The sequence below is a fragment of the Mustela nigripes genome, chromosome 3 (assembly GCF_022355385.1).
Source record: "Mustela nigripes isolate SB6536 chromosome 3, MUSNIG.SB6536, whole genome shotgun sequence".
In the NCBI taxonomy this organism is placed as follows: domain Eukaryota; kingdom Metazoa; phylum Chordata; class Mammalia; order Carnivora; family Mustelidae; genus Mustela; species Mustela nigripes.
The window spans coordinates 43,874,731-43,890,911 of record NC_081559.1 but is presented as its reverse complement, the minus strand read 5'-3'; the positions used below and the strand labels follow the sequence as shown (position 1 = coordinate 43,890,911).

The following is a 16,181-nucleotide window of genomic DNA, read 5'->3' as shown; positions in this document are numbered from 1 at the left end:
GGTGTGCCCCTCAGGTCTAATGTTAAGACCAGAGTTCCTTGGCCTTGTAGGACTGAGCAAGGGCCCTCCGGGGCCACATGCGCCATGAGGTACTTGGAGCTTGCCCACCCCAGCACACATGCATTCAGTGTTCAAGACACTGTGATCTGATAGGTGGAGCTCAACCCTCTTACTCCCACAACACGGCTACTAGGTGTTGTAGGATGGCCATGGGGTCACACTGCTTCAGTCGCATCACGTGACAGGTAAGGCCACAGAGCCCCTGGTAGGCGCTGTGCTGGCTGCACCCTCCTGTGGCCAGTCCTTGCCTGGAGCAGCGTCTAGAAGGGGGTAGAACAAGGAGGAGGCCTCCTCTTCTGCCACACTTAATTCACATGGTGACCCTTTCCAAGTCAGGGTGGGTTCCAGGTTTTAAGGTCTGAAAATGGTTTGGTGGTTTGTCTGCCATCTCAGGTGAGGAAATGGAGAGCTGCTGAGCCTGCACTTGTGGAAAGGACTCCCACGAGCCCTGACTTGGCCATTCCCACAGCACCCAGAAGGCAACAGCACCATCAGCCACTAGGGAGCCACAATCACAGCTCGTGGGATGTGAAGACCGCACAGGCACTGCTCCCCCTGTCCTGCCCTCAGGTGCTCAGTCTCACCACCCCCTGCTCTCTCCTGGTCCCGGAAAAAGCCCAGAGCTCATGGCCTCCAGAAGCCCTCTGTGCTCAGCCTCTGCTGCTTTCCTCTCCTTCCTCTGCCTGAGGGCTCACAGAGCAGAGGCCACAGGAAGACTACAGTCTCTGGAGCCAGACTGCCTGCATTCACATCTTGGGTTCTGCCCCTTCCTGGCAAGTCTGTTACCTCCATGGTGGCTCTGATTCCTCAGCAGATCAGGGATAACAAGAGTCCCTCCCTTGTAGAGATGTCAGGAGAATAAATGCTCTCTGGGATGTGGGTGGGATAGAACTTGGGAGGGCCACCCGGGGATGCTGCTGCTGTCCAATCACCGCTGTTCTGCCCCCCAGCTCTAGTCATGCCAGCCTGTGTCCTCCTCCCTCAACACCCCTAGCACATTCCTACCTCAGGGCCCTTACACTACTATAACATTCTCCAGAATACTCTTGCCTGATATCCTTTTGGTTCACATCCGATCTCTACTCACATCTTGTCAGAAAGGCCTTCTCTGAGCACGCTACATAAAACGGCAAGACCCACCACTGTCCCCCGCCCCCAGGCCTCCATCCACCACATGCTTATGTTTCCTCATCTATGCTCTGCCTCTGCTAGCATGTCCGCTCTGTGGGGACAGTCTGTTCATGACTTGATCCTGAGCATCAGCCCCTCCCCCGGCACTTCAGTGGCCACCAATCCAACTTGGCGTGAACAATGAGCACAAAATAAAGCAGCAAGTTCAATAGCTGTCGTCATGACTCAGCATGAGGATGGGGCTGGGGTCTGGGGATTCATGTGGAGGCATCAATGTCTGGAGGATTTTAGGTCCACCATACTGGGGCTAACAGTTCATATATACAAGTCTTCCCTGTATTTCACACGAAGAGCAGGAAGCAACATTTGAAGAAAATAAAAGGATAGACCATTTATAACTGGTCTTTCTCTACCTGGCCCTGTAAGTGTTCCCATCATTATCGATTTCTCTTCCTGACTTGGCCTGTAAGACAGTGCTCAGCGGGGAAGTCCATGTCAGGACAGTGACAGGTGGAGCTCCAATGTGAATGGAGCCGCCTGATGCCACAGCACACCTGCTGAAGGCCTCTGCTGTTCCCAGCCTCCTCTGCCTGAGCAGAAGCACCCACTGACCCTGCACGGCTCACGGGTCCCTGCTGTGCCTGCTGGTTTGGTGAGCCCCTGCCAGGGTACGTGCCGAGCAGTGCGGCTCTGGTGGTGCCTGCTCTTCGGTAGTAGCAAACATCACACATGGCACATTTAAAATGCCCCCTGCTCTGGCCCGTCACAGGTCTCCTAGAGACAGAGGCCCCTGCTCTTCAGCACTGTATTTAGGACGAAGCCGATGGCATTTAGAACTTTCTAGACTCCAGGCAGGTGTTGGGTAACAGCCTCAGGTTGTTGATTCCTAGGGTAGCAAGGATTCACAGGGAAGCCAGTTCAGAAAAATGAAATTTGAGGCTCTAGGACTAAACCAGGTTAGCCCTGCAGGCTGTCTGCTAAGGCCTTACTGGCTAAAGAGCCTGGCCCCAAGTGAAGCTGCACAACCTCAAATAGCCTTGCTCCGATCCTACAGCCATTCCCAGACTCCTACTCCTGCTCCCAACTCCTTGTCCACGCACTTTTAAGGATGTGCACAAGAGGGATACTGACTGCATTATCATCTGTAGTTGGGGGAAGAAACCACTATGGGGAAAACCTGAGCACCCCCCACTCATGTATGGTAGAGCCACTTTATAGACTATTAGCTCCTAGAATGGGTAAGGGTTTATGCACTGATTTGGAAGAAAAAAGTTTAAAAAAAAGAAAAAAAGGAACTGATAATTAGTAATAATAAACAGGACCCAATTATTTTGGACGGAAACGCATTGGGCACCATAGTGCACAGGCACGCTGGAGGACCCGACCGCGTGAATGCTGTATGTATCCCCATACTGTCAATCCAGTGAAGTAACAGTGGCCTGTTTTAAATCCCTCAGACTGAATTCTACTAGGAAATCACATCTAATAGGAACACTTCTGTCTGACCTTGGGGCAAGCACTTTACTCACATTTATCACAACACGTTACTTATCAATCAACTACTTTCAATTCCAGGCATGGACCTACCATTCTCAGCCTCCTACGTATCTAAACAAGAGCCGCTAATCATCTTTTTGGCAAATCCATCAACCTCAATCACTACCACTAGCTTACCTTGTCCCTCAAATGATGTTCTGCAGCCTCAATATTCAGTGGATCATCAAAATTCAAAAGATCCTTAAAAAGAGAAAAACCCAAAGTAAACAAAAGAATCTGTTTTTCTGCTGTCACAAGTCTTCATTTTCTGAGCCAGATGACAGAAGTCTACTCAGCAAACAGGAGAAGCTGGAGAGTAGAGCGATCCCATTATGGATCCCAGGTCCTGTGATGGATGCCCACAGTCTACGAGGTGCTTTCTGAACATCGGTGAACTGCTGACTGAAAGATCACGATGTTTACATACAACTATCCACAGTTTGGTGAAAATGAAGGATAGTGATCACATTAAGTTCTAAGGCTTTTTGATGTAAAGAACCACTCTCATTATGAGTATTTCCAAATAAAAGTCCCATTTTTTTTCCTCCAAAATTCATTTCTTCTTTTAATTTGTGACAAGCAACTTTGCTTCTCTAAGTTTGTGGCTTCCACACTGACCTTAACCAGATCTTCCCTTTATCTTTTTATTCCCCTTCACAGCATGACACTCATACCCAGCAGAGATGGGGTGTGAGCCTGAAGGCAGGACAGTGCCAGGAGGACCCTGTCCCCAGGCATTTCTACAATAGAAAACCCTGAGGTAGGGGTGTGTGCCTGGCTGGCTCAGTCCTTGGAGCATGAGACTCTTGATCTTGGGGTTATGAGTTTGAGCCCCATGTTGGGTATAGAAAGTACTTAAAAAAAAAAAAATCTTAAGAAGAAAACCCTGGAATGGCTACTCCCCTCTCCCCATGAGAAACAACATGGATTTCAAATTGGAGGCCATGTCTTATCTTTATACTGCCTACTCCCTTTCATAAAAACCAAGGTAGTGAGATTTGTTCTTATGAGAAGTCACTGCTTTCCAGAGTCATCATCGATGGTCACTGTAAAGACAACTGTACTTCTCCCTCAGGAGAAATGTTTAGTTTGGGGGCTATATTTCTGATTTGGAAATAAATACCCCAAAGCCCCCTTGGTTCCCATCTCACTGTTCCTCTGTCTCCTATAAATCCTACAGAAAGGAGTTGCTCAGTGTCTACAGGGTGCTCTTTTTAATCTCTCTAGGTTATCCTTAGTGTGATGTTTAAAAGCAATAGTCAGGGGACTCAAGGAAAACTTGGGGTTCTGGTCAATATACTTACAGTAAACAAAGAGTTTAATCCCCAAACAACATCCTGGAATGAGAAAGAAAGAAGAAAACAAGTTTCAGGCTCCTGTGCACTTAGTATTTCAAACCCTTGACCGAGAAATATAGACTGTGGTAGGTCAGAATTTATCTTTAGTGTGCTGTTTTCCCTAAACACAGAAATTTAAAACAACTTCTCTCCAATATGACAACAGGCTTGGGAAATCTGGAGGGGGCAGTCACAGGAAGTAATTACAGAATCAAAGTGCCCTTGAGACCCAGCCCAGGGAGCCCACAGGCTGTGTCTGTTCAGGAGAACCCCCCCTTCCATCACCTCCTCCTCCTCACCTTCCAGTACAGTTTGGGACTTCTGAAGAGTCATCTTTACAACAAAATCTGTTGTTTTTGCGCTCTCTTGGGAACTAGAGATAAGCTAATTACCCACAGTCCCACCGGCCTCTAACCATTTTGCTTTAATTACTTTAAAAAAAAAGTGATAAACACTTCCTAACATTCAAAGGTCAGAAATTCTCATTAAAATAAGGTGGAAAACCAATGTATTCTCTCTGGACTTGTCATCCGTGATTCAACTGCAAATTCCCTCTCAGCCTTCCCTGTCCCCAGCTCGAGTCTTGTCTTCTAAATTAGGCCAATTCTCAGCCCCAGCTGATACTCTGCTACTTGGCAATTTTAATTGCCACCTCTGCTTTGGCTCAGCCATCCACCCGTGTCCTTCTGGGGTGAGCTGAACTTGGGGCTGGAGCTGGGGGTGAGCACACATTCTCTGGTGGAGAGGTTGGTCAGACAGGCGTGTCAGCAGAACTCCCACAGACGTGTTCCCACAGAGTACCCAGCAGGGAGGAGACACTTCCCAGAGAAAGCGGGGCCTGCCGGGTAGAAAAATGGCAGGAGGAAACACCTTCCAGGTGGAGGAACCCCTGTGACCAAAGCTAAGTCCCGAATAGGCAGGACATGTCCAGGGTATGACAAGAAGACAGGCCAGGCCCTGTGGCAGTAGAGACCACACCTGGGGAGGACCCAGAGTCAGGCCTGTAGAAAGTCTGCAGTGTCCTCTTAGGGCAGGCCCCAAACTCCTTTCCTGTGTTCTTCCCCCAAAGCACCTACTTGGTGATACACAATAACACTGCCTACACACCAGAGTTGGCAGCTCTCGCCTACAACGTGTGGTCATGGACAGAAAGAGACCTGGCCCAGGACTGGGGCAGTTACTGGTGGGCTGCTGTGACCCATGCATACCTCTCCGGGCCTCAGTGTCCTCCTCTAAAAGCAGTGGAGCTGCCTGGGAGCAGGGGTGGGAATGAAGATGGTCTCTAAGTGGTAACAGAAAGCTGGCATATACAGAATGAGGTCAGTGTACCCACAGATGCTCTGTTCAAAGGCAGGGCCTACAGAGTTAAAGTATGAAGGACACTGGGGAGAGAAAGCCTAGCACCTGTGTGCAGGGCAGGGCCCAGGCCTGTCTAGTTCCGCTCAGGCTCCCCTTGGGGCCCAAAGGACAGTAACCGATGCAGCATCTGAAGTGCCAGCCACGTTTATGTTGTGTGTGTTTGGTGCAGCCTTCGCCTTACAAATAGTTTTAGCTAGGATGACTTTCATAATCCATATGTGACTGGGCCCAAGTTAACACATGTGCAACAATGCTGCTCTTGAAAGAGAGAGAAAGATGGGGAGGAGGAAGACAGAGAGGAAGATGGCATTGTGCGACGTGTCAGGCAGTCTGTGAGTGCCACAAACATGCTACTCTGACACCCATAACCCTTTCAGGTTGACCTGGCACAACTGTCAGCCGCAGAGGAAAAGGACACAGTCACCAGGGAATACAGGCCGGGTCTGGATGACGACGCCTTCGTGCGGAGTCCCGGGCTAAAGAGACGCACAGGCTGGGAACTCAGCTGCCCTCTGAGCCCAGGAGCAGGAGGGCACTCTTTTGGGCAGCATGGATCTGGCATGAGAAGGGCCAAGGTTATGATGACTGCATGGATAGCTTCACTAGGCAGCAGGAGGAAACTGTAGGTTTCCTACAGATACCACGGCAGAGAAGCCCTAAGCTGAAGCCACAGCTGGTGGCCTCATGGAGCACCCACAGAGTACATCCCCAGAACCAACTTGAGCTTACACCTCAGAAGCAGCTGGGGCCACTTGTTCAGTCCCAGCAGCTGCCCTCTCCATCGCCCTCCCCTGGGTAGGGTCCTCCCTCAGGGCACTCCTGGCCTCTCGGTTGCCACCCATCTGTCCAGACTAGCTCAGGGGAACTCAGAGCAGATGGAGGCCACACCTGCCCTTTCCCTCCTCCCCCTTGTCCCACCCTGGCAGCTCTTGTCTCCTCTGAGAGTGAGGCACCACACAAGACTGGGGGACAGAGGAAGGAAGAATAGAAACCACATGATTTGAAACACAGACAGTAAAGGGCAGAGGGGAGAGATGGTAACTCGAACCCCCCCAATGCCCCGAGACGAACTGGGGGCAGAGAACTGACTGAGGCAAGGGCTTGGTCATGCAGCCCCAGGAGGGCAGGTGGGAGCAGGGTGTGCCCGGCCATCTGGGTGGACGGGACAGCGAGGAGACTGGTTTCTGGAGGGAGAGGCCTCCAGGCCGGGGCTGTGCTCAAGCGCACTGCACTCTACTTTTTTTTTTTTTTTTTTTTTAAAAAGATTTTATCTATTTATTTGACAGAGAGAGATCACAAGTAGGCAGAGAGGCAGGCAGAGAGAGAGAGAGAGGAGGAAGCCGACTCCCTGCTGAGCAGAGAGCCCAATGCGGGACTCGATCCCAGGACCCTGAGATCATGACCTGAGCCGAAGGCAGCGGCTTAACCCACTGAGCCACCCAGGCGCCCTGCACTCTACCTTTAATGTCCTTGTGGGAGCCCAGCCAGTGCCGTCAATCGAATGTTCTCTCAGTAAACTGAAACAGACAGAAAGGCACAGCAGTCAGCAAGTCAGTCAGCCTCCAGTCGCATGAGATGTAGGTGTGTTAAGCCGCGGCTGCCAAGCCCTGTGGGCCCACGTCTCCTCTGCAGTGCATCTGCTTTCCCCGGGCCCCATCTCTCTTCTGGGGCCCATCTCCCTGTACAAGGCCACCTCTCCCCCCAAGTCTAATCTCTTGTGCCACGTTTATTGCTCATACACCCAGGTCTTTAATCCTGCATGCACATGAAGTTTTAAGCAGGAAGTAAGGATGCTTAAAATAATGTACAAAGAGCACTTGTCAACTTGATATTCAGAAAATGACAACTGATGCTTAGAGCTTCCTATGTGTTTTAGCACGATCCTAACCTCACCTAATGCCTCAACGACCCATGAGGGAGGTGCTGCCATCTCTCTAATGGAGGAAAGCAAGCGAGGCACAAAGCAGCAAGGGCACAGGCCTGGGGGACAGTCCTTCAAACTCAGGCAGCTTCCCTGGAGCTGTGGGTGAACAAGAGTGACAGTTCCTAGCACATGTTCTAATACTCTGTTTTTGTTTTTTTTAAAAGTTCAAAAGGGAAAAATGAAGGATAAAGGTAGATTAGCAAAAAATTCTGGTTGTTCTTCCCCAGTGGGTGGGAGGACCATGTTCAGGGCAGGTGCACATGCATTTTGGAGGTACTGTGAGGTCCTGTTTCCTAAGCTGGACCTGAGGGTCATTTCCATCACTATTCCATCAGCTGGACGTGCATATTACATACTCTCACAGAAATGATTATTCCACATTTTGAAAAACTACAATTTACTGTCCAGTTTCCTTCTGGGGATAAATTAGTTTGGCACTGTTGAGCTGTATCTTGCTGCTGCTTTAGTATGCATGGAACCGTTCCTAAGCTCACATGGCAGTATCAGGCCCTCTGTGCTTTAGAGACATTCTGGACCAGAGCGTGTTCAAGTTCACATAAGTCAGTTAAAATCAGGAGAAAATACACCTGTGCTATAATCTTAATTGTCAGTGAAGCTCAGTTAGATTAAATAAAATCTCAAGTTGACCACTATCACTTACTTACAGAAATCCCCCCCTGCCAAGGGGCAGGCCTTGTTGCCATGAAAGTTCTGCAGCTTCTGAGTAACTGTTCAGGAGCCACGTGCCAGGCCTAGTGGTCCATATGACCCAGTGAGAGGTCTCCTCACTGAGGCAGGAACAGGAGTCAGTTCTGAATGTCTTTGTCCTTTTGACAGACCTTAGCCATCTACTGGCTCACTCATTCAATGCCTGTCTCCCCAGAGCCGGCAAGCTCCACAAAGCAAAGAATGCCAACTGCCCCCACTGCGTCTGGGCACGACCACCACAGGCTGATGGTGGGGTGGTGGTGGTGGGGGGCAGCTTCACTGGCTGAGCAGGCAGTATCCTCTGACCTTTGTCAACAGCATAGCCAGAGCAGGAGGGCTCTGAACCTGGAAGCCAGCTGTGCCCACCCAGGGCGATGGCAGGTAAGGGGAAGATAAGATGCCTGTAATCAGGCAGGTTGTGCTCAAGTCTACAGGCCACAGGTCTGGGCAGAGTGACACTGTGGAGGGAACACACCATCACTGTGCAAGTTCCAGCCCAGCCTCAGCAGGCAGGAATCCTGCAGGAGCTCAGGTGACAGGCCCTCAGAGAGGACACCAGGCAGGGGATCAGACAGTGCCTCAGGGGCTACACTGGAGGCACAGAGCCCAGGAGAAAAAGTCTCAAGTGCAACCACCAGGGTCCTGGCTCAGGGCCCTCGAATCCCATAGACATATCAGACATATCTGACCCTGAGCCCAAAGCAGGAAAGGGCCCCTGGTGGCAGGGCAAGCCTCACAAAGAGAGCTAAGTGGCCCGTGTACTAGACAAGGCTCCAGAGAGCTAGGCACTGGTCAGAGCCGCTGAGTGAGGAATCCAGGTAGATGCCACCAGGCGGCACTGTGGACCAGGAGGGGCTGGCCCAGGCTCATCTTTCTCTGTTCAGGAGATGCCACGAGTCAGTGGTACATTAAGCCCCTGCTGGACACTGTCTAGTTTTTTCATAAACAATGACAAGGTCTTTGCATTTTTATCTGACACATTCTTTCCCACAAATAAACCCCTACAAGTGTAGCTGACAAATCCAAAGGTAAATACAAGTTGAATGTAGACCTTAAAGCTGAAGGACCAACAGAGGTAGATCTCCTGTGATGAGAGAGAGCCCGTTCTTCCCCTTTCTCTTCTCTCTCACAGCTCCCCACTCCCCTAGTCCGGGTATTTGCTTTTGCACCAGGGCAATGTGAGGAGTGGTGAGAGGCATCTTGTTTCCACAAGCCTCTCTCTGGCTACTGCTGAGATCAAACACCCCTCAGGTGCTTACCACCCACCCAGAACTCTCCTTTGAGTCACTACTTGTAGCGGGTGCTTGCTTTTCCCAGTGGCTGTGTCTGACTTTTTTATCCTAATTGGCAAAGACCTTTACACATGAAGGATGTAACCCAGCTGGTCTTTTGTGTTTTGTGTTTTTAATTTTAATGTGGCTAAATCTATCAATGATCTTCCTTTAAGATTTCTGGCCTTTGCTGCTGGCTGCTGCCCACTGAGTTCTCCTCATACTTCCCTAACAACCTGATTTCTCGGAGAGAGCAAAAGTGACAAGAGAAATTCCTGCTCTGGCATTAACTCTGGTGGAGGGCCGGGTGTGACAGGGAGGTGGTCTGCAATGGGCTTTCAGGAGAGCGAGCATCAGCGATGGCCTCGCGGGAGGAGGCTGGAGAGGATGCCATCTATGGCCTGAAGCTGGAGGAGTCAGATTTTGTAGGTGTAATACTTCAGGGACAGAAGGGGAAAAGGTGGCCTCTTGAAAGTCCATTTGTAACTGTCTATAGAAAAAGAGGCAGACAGGAGAACAGGGGCACTGCACACAAGCTGCATGGGGAGCCGGGTGCTAAATGTTTTAAGAAGGACAAGGGGGGGCGCCTGGGTGGTACAGTCTGTTTAGCATCTGACTCTTGATTTTGGATCTGGTCATGATCTCAGTCCTGGGATCAAGCCCCATGTGGGGCTTGACGCTCAGCAGGTAGGTTGCTTGTTGCTCTCCCTCTGCTCCTCTCCCAGCTTGTGTGTTCTCTCTCAGATAAATAAGATAACCCTTAAAAAAAAAGAAAAAAGAGGAGGGGGAGGAGGAAGAGGAGAAAAAAGAGGGGCCCAGCTTTGCAGGCACTACGGGCAGTGTGTAGCTCCCCATCACAGGCAGGGCTGGTGTTCCTCGGGTGGGGATGGGATTTGACAGGGCACCGACTTAGTCACAGGAGGAAAGTAGAATAAGGCGCTAATGCTAATGTTGACTCTGCATGGGGGCTGAAGGTTACATAACCTGCCCAAGTCCCCTGCTGCTGGCACTGCTGCTGCTGGCAGAGGCACCGGGTTCCAGCCCAGGCCGTCTGGCACCACAGCCTCACAGCCCCACTGCCGCCTTACTTGATAAAGTGATGAGACACAGGAAGATAAAGCCCAAGGGCTAAGTTTACTTAAGAATGACAAACCACACACCTTCCCCAGTTCCCTACTTTAGTGACCAGCAGCCTCGAGAAGCAGGAGTCGCAGATCCCTGATCATCAGCCACTGCAGTGGGGGTGGGGGGAACACAGAGGCCACAACCGACATGAAGCTCTGGGAGAGCTGTCCTGCTTTACGCACTTCAAGACAATTTCGGTAAAGAGAGGACATCTTAAATACAAATACCCAGGTCTTAAACTTGCCATCTACATCCCCTATCCCCGGATTTTATAAATCCTACTTTTCCTTCTTAGCTAAAATCAGCCATGTGGAGAGATTGCAGTCTCTCATTACAACAGGAGGGGAAAAGGGTAAGGAGCCCAGGAGGGAGCACCAGCAGGGGTCTTGGCCACCGGAAGGCCCAGGAGGATGTGGGTCTGGAGGTGGCGGCAGGCTGGGGGTGGGGTGGGAATGGAGATCTTCCAGTCACTGGAGTGCAGCCCAAAGGCCTGAGGACGGTTTGGGAAACCCTAATCAAGGCCCAGCCTCAAAATTTCCTCTCAGTGAGACTAAGTGTTAGAAAGGCCAATGCTCACACACAGTGCTCACAAACAAAGAAGATGGGAAAGAAGAGAAACCCACCTTAGACATATTTCGCCTGTCTCTGTGATGTTGGGGTGCCAGATCCTGGTCAGGCATTTCACTTTGGGAGGCTGCAACACAGAGAGAAAGAGATAACAGGCTCTCCAAATCATGCCTGCTGCCACAGACCCATCTAGCTCCTCATTCCAAGGCTTACTTGGAACTCAGCTAGACTGGTCCCAACAAGCATTCAATTCTGGATTCTTGCCCCCCAGTGCACTAGTGTCCCCACACTGCAACTACACATGCTAGTCTGCCCATCCCTAACATGACCCTTCCACAGGTCCCAGGGCTGGAAGATGCGTGGTGCTGGTGGCAGGGCCTCGGCCTCCTCTGACACTCTCTGCCAGGGCTGCAGAGGAGCCCGCAGTGCACTCCAGGCCCCATTCCCACTGGGAGCCTACAGATGCGATGTTGTACACTATGCTGCTGAGCTGTGGCTGAAGTAACTGCTCCTCATGGTGGTAGCTGGGTCCCTGCGCACGTGTTTCTGAAGATGCAACTGCCAAGTACATTGTCCTACCTCCAAGTCTAAGTCTGCTCTATGCTTATAGGAGGGAGAGAGAACAAAAGCGAGCACGTGGGAATGTGGCACACTGACATCACTGATGACCAGGCATATTTGGATAAAGGTGTGCTTTTAAAGTGACTCTATAAGCAATCCATACTCATATAAGACAAAAAGACAATGAAAACAAAAGGCAAGATCTCTCTCTGTCTTTCCTTTTGTTATGTATGATAATGCCACCCAGAAATAATCTAACACCCAGTATACACCTGTGAGCCTCTTTTCTAGGCGCCACACAGAGATGCATGTGTGTGCACATTCATTTTTCTTTATAGAAGGGGGAACATGGGCTCTCTATATTTTCACATTCCTTTCTGTCACCATTTCAGATGGCTTTGGGCTTTCTCGCCCTCCATGGTACTAGTTCTAGCATTTCACAAGCTAGTTCCTATTATTGGACATTTAGGCTGCCTCCCACCTCTACCACGGACTGCGCTAAATCACTGTGCTCATCTCTTCACGTCTGTAGGAAAGGTCTGCCCGGGAGGAAGCCCAGGTAGAGGGACTGCTGGTCAGAGCACAAAGTGTCATCTGGCCGAGTCTCACAGACACATCATCTTGTAGACATTCATGTGTCAGCCCTTTGTCACAGGGGGCCATGCTTTCCATGTTTATCATTTGGTATTAATTTGCATTTGGGATGCTACTCTTTTGTAAAGTCTTTGCAATCAGATTTTTGCCTTTGTTACTAACCACTCAAATACTCTTGGTACTTCTTCTAGTACTTGAATTGTTCCATCATCTTATCTGTACAAAACAGACATACTTTTCCGGCACTCCTGTAAGTTTTCCTACTGATTTTAAAACAGCACGACATCAAGAAACTCCCCCAGATAATTAATCCAAGTATGTAAATGTAGGTGTCCAAGGTTAGGATTTAGATTCAGAGTGAGTTTCAATCTATTTAATATGCTCTAACTTGGTTTTCTGCAAGTAAATGTAAGAGCATTTGACAGAAAGTATGCTAGTCATCGTGCCACTTCCAGAAAGGCCTTCAGGCTGAGGGAAGGCCGGCACTGTGGGGCTGTATGAATCTAAGTGATAATACAGTTTCCATACTGGATAGACTGAATCACCAACTTGGCATTGGGGAACCTACAGGCTCTATCTCCCTCCCTTCTAGAGAGTCCATGACATACCTGTTACCCTGCCTAGTGTCGTTCACTAGATCTTCAAGTGTCTGGCTGTTATTTGCCCCTCCCCTCCTTGTCCCTTCACATCGCCCATAGTTAGATGTTAGCAGAGACACCTCCCCTGCCAGCAGCGGTCCTCCTAACTGCAGTCCCCAGACAAGAGAACGAATCAGAACTGTGGACCCACATTCTGACACACAATTTCCCAACAGATCTTGTAGACCAGACCCCACCCCTAAAGTCAGACAAACAGGAAATACCCAGTTCCACCTCCTACTTGGCATTGCCACCTGCCCCATCACAGGCTGAGAGCTTAATATATGACAGCTACTGCACTGCAGACCAGCGGGGAAAAGGGATTCTTCAGTGCAAGACCGGCTAGCAATCTGCAAAAACATATCTAGACCCCCACTGAAGAGCTGTACTCCAGATGCAGTGAGCACACATGGTACAGAACCATTAAGAGCACTGAAGAGAATGCAGCTGAGTTACCCTGGGCTCGGGCAAGGGAAAACTCATGAAAAAAGAAAGCGGATTTTAATACAATGGTGAAGCGAAACAAAACAATCCTCTCCCCACAAAAATCCCCCGAAGTTTTACAGAATAAAAACATTAAAAAACAAGGGAAAAACAGAAAAATCTTTACAGTACAACTAAGCAAACTAAGTTTAGTACGTCCATGGTGAGCGCTGTGAATTGTGTAAGGCTGATGACTCACAGACCTGTACCCCTGAAGCAAATAACACATTATGTGTTAACAAAAAAATAAAACTCTAGCTGAGAAATCTTTTAAGAAAACACCTGTGGCCACAGTTTCTTAATTTCCTACAAAGTACACATTACCTACAAGAGGGGAGTGGAAGTTAAGTTCACTTTCAGTATCTCTGGCTCCCCCTTACCCTCTCGGGGCTGGTCATGGCCATGTTTCTTGATCTGGTTATGTTGTCAAATATATGTATGGGGGGGCACCTGGGTGGCTCAGTAGGCTGAGCGTCAGACTCTTGGTTTCAGCTCAGGTCATGACCTCGGGGTCCTGATATCAAAGCCCCACATCAGGCTCCACACTCAGTATGGAGTCTGCCTGTCCCTTCTCCCTCTGCTCCTCCCCCTGCTCTCTTTCATTCTCTTTCTCTCATAAACAAATAAAATCTAAAAAAAAAAAAAAAAAAAAGTGTGTGGGACATAACATGTGTCCCTTCTAGAGGAAACTGGAGGCAAAGAATGAAAAGTCATGTCCCCCTTTCCTGCTTCAGTGCATAGTCTCCACGATTGACCACGATCCAACCAGTCGTGGGGACTGTGACACCTCACTGAGCCCTGCTCTTTCTCTAGGCTTCATGATCGCCCACAGATCCCCAGCGCTATGTCACCACCCTAGCTCATCACCATCTGTGCTGTCTCCCAGGAGACCAGGCTTCTTAAAAAGCCAGTGTCTGACAAAGAACCTTGCACGTTTTAAAAGCTTATTTCATGTCACTAAATACTTTCAGCCAATATAGAGAGATCACAAGGAGGGCTTGAGACTGTGAGATAAAGTTCAGGGACAAAAGGACAAAGAACCAAAGGGAAATATGAACTTTAGCTGTTGGGGTGTGGGGGAATTTAGGGGGTAGGGAAACCAAATAGAATTTTCTTTATTTTAAAAGTTTACTCTGAAATAATGACCTGTTTTATTGATTGGAAGCTTTTCAGAATGACAATCTTAATAAGTGTCTTCAACTGAAAAAGCTTTAAGTGTCACAGGTTTTTAAAAAGTCCTTAACAAGCACAAACATCATATAAAGACATGGAATAAAGGCAAATGAGCCAAGCCTGCTCCACAGAGGTCTCCTAGGCTGACCTACAAGCTGGCTGTGTCCTCATCCAAATAAAACACAGGTGCCTGACATTTACTCTCACATACTCTGCCCCAAATGCCTGCAACCCGTGTATCCTCTGATGCTGCTTTTGTCTTCCACACAGTATGTCTGGAGGGGCAGAGCGCGCCAACTGCTGGATAAACATGAACCGTGTGCTCTCGCAGAGCCCTGGAGATACAGCGTAAGCCACTCCCACTCTAGTGGACACACACACTATGGAGTGATATAAGCAAAGATTAACTACAAAACAAGTAATCCCAAATACCTGTCTCAGGCACCGCATCACAGGGTCTCCTGGGGATGGTGTCACCCCCACTCCCTCCCCTGAGCTAGTGATAGTTGCCGGCCTGTTGGTAAGGCTGCAGCCTGAGCCTGGACATGGAGGCAGAGAGGACATGCAGGTGCCAAGGGAGCGTACAGCAGGAGAGGCCCTGCTGAGAGCAGGGCAGGATCTGGGTCTACCCTGAGGGGCTGGCCTCTCAGGGCCCTTGGCTAGAGAACATGGGTTTCATTCCTGATGAAATCAAACCAGTCCATCATTCAGAAATTTCTCAAAGGAGAAAGAAACTAAATATAGTGTAAAACCATCATAAGTCACCAACTAATATAAGAGACATGTCCTCGAGGCTCAGTGGTTTTCTATCCTGTGTATTCTGTATCCTAGTTCTCTGTTTCTTGAAGAGGCCACATAGGGACAGGACAAGATGACAAACATTTTCTCACACCGAGTGGCCACTGGGTTTGTGGGAAGGGCATACATCCTGTGGCTGGGCAGCCTTGGACAAGAATCTGCTTTAGCAATGGAGCCTTTAATTCTGGCAAAGCTAACGAGGTATATCTTTAACTCTACCTCTCTGGGCCCCACAGGGGAAGTGAATGGGGGCACCTGGTACATAAAAGCACAACAAAAATCGGTTCCCTTAGTGTCTTCTCATGCTCTGCTCTCTTCTGACACTGGGACTGAGAAGCTCAGCCACTAAATGAAACCTAATGTTCCTTAAACAGTGATCCTTAGACTGGTAGGCCTTGTCTGAAAAGTCCACCAGCTCATGCTAAGGCCCTCCCCACACCATCCTCCTCCTCACTCACTCACTGCCTCTCCGAAGAAAAGACTGTGTCACATACCACCCTTTAGCATTCCTCCAACAAGGAGTCCTTAGAAATGACCAATGTCATTTCTAAGTCTGGACAACTAAAAGGTCCAGACTTAGGTGCCATATGCCTGGCTATTTCCAGAAAACATCACTAGCCTCTGGAATTCTAAACATCTGTACTTCAACCAAACTTCTCCAACTGCATCTCACCTGAGGGAGTCCAGTGTCCTGTCAAGCCAGACTCCTCAGTGTGTGATGAGGAAAACAGAGAAGTCAGCAGGGAGATGGATGGCCAAAGACCTGAGATGCACATTTTCCTGTCTTTGATTAAAAATTCATTTTTTTCTTCTTGCATTGCCAACTCTTTCCCATCCTCATAAACTACATTCAGAAAGAACTTTTAATGTAGTAGCCTAGTAAAGACCAATTTCTTAGATAAAGGTTTGGCTTCAA

The 16,181-nt window shown here is 49.2% G+C and overlaps 1 protein-coding gene across 2 annotated transcripts in view; it reads right to left on the bottom strand.

Annotated features, from left to right (window-relative positions):
• Positions 1-16,181, bottom strand: part of UBE2F (ubiquitin conjugating enzyme E2 F (putative)) — a 53,620-nt gene that overhangs the window by 2,005 nt on the left and 35,434 nt on the right. For both annotated transcript variants that reach the window (XM_059393815.1, XM_059393814.1), the window contains 4 exons: positions 11,075-11,145; positions 6,883-6,940; positions 4,032-4,064; positions 2,866-2,928 (listed from right to left, as the gene is read on the bottom strand). In XM_059393815.1, coding sequence (XP_059249798.1) covers positions 2,866-2,928; positions 4,032-4,064; positions 6,883-6,940; positions 11,075-11,145 — 225 coding nt within the window. The remainder of the gene's footprint in view (positions 1-2,865; positions 2,929-4,031; positions 4,065-6,882; positions 6,941-11,074; positions 11,146-16,181) is intronic.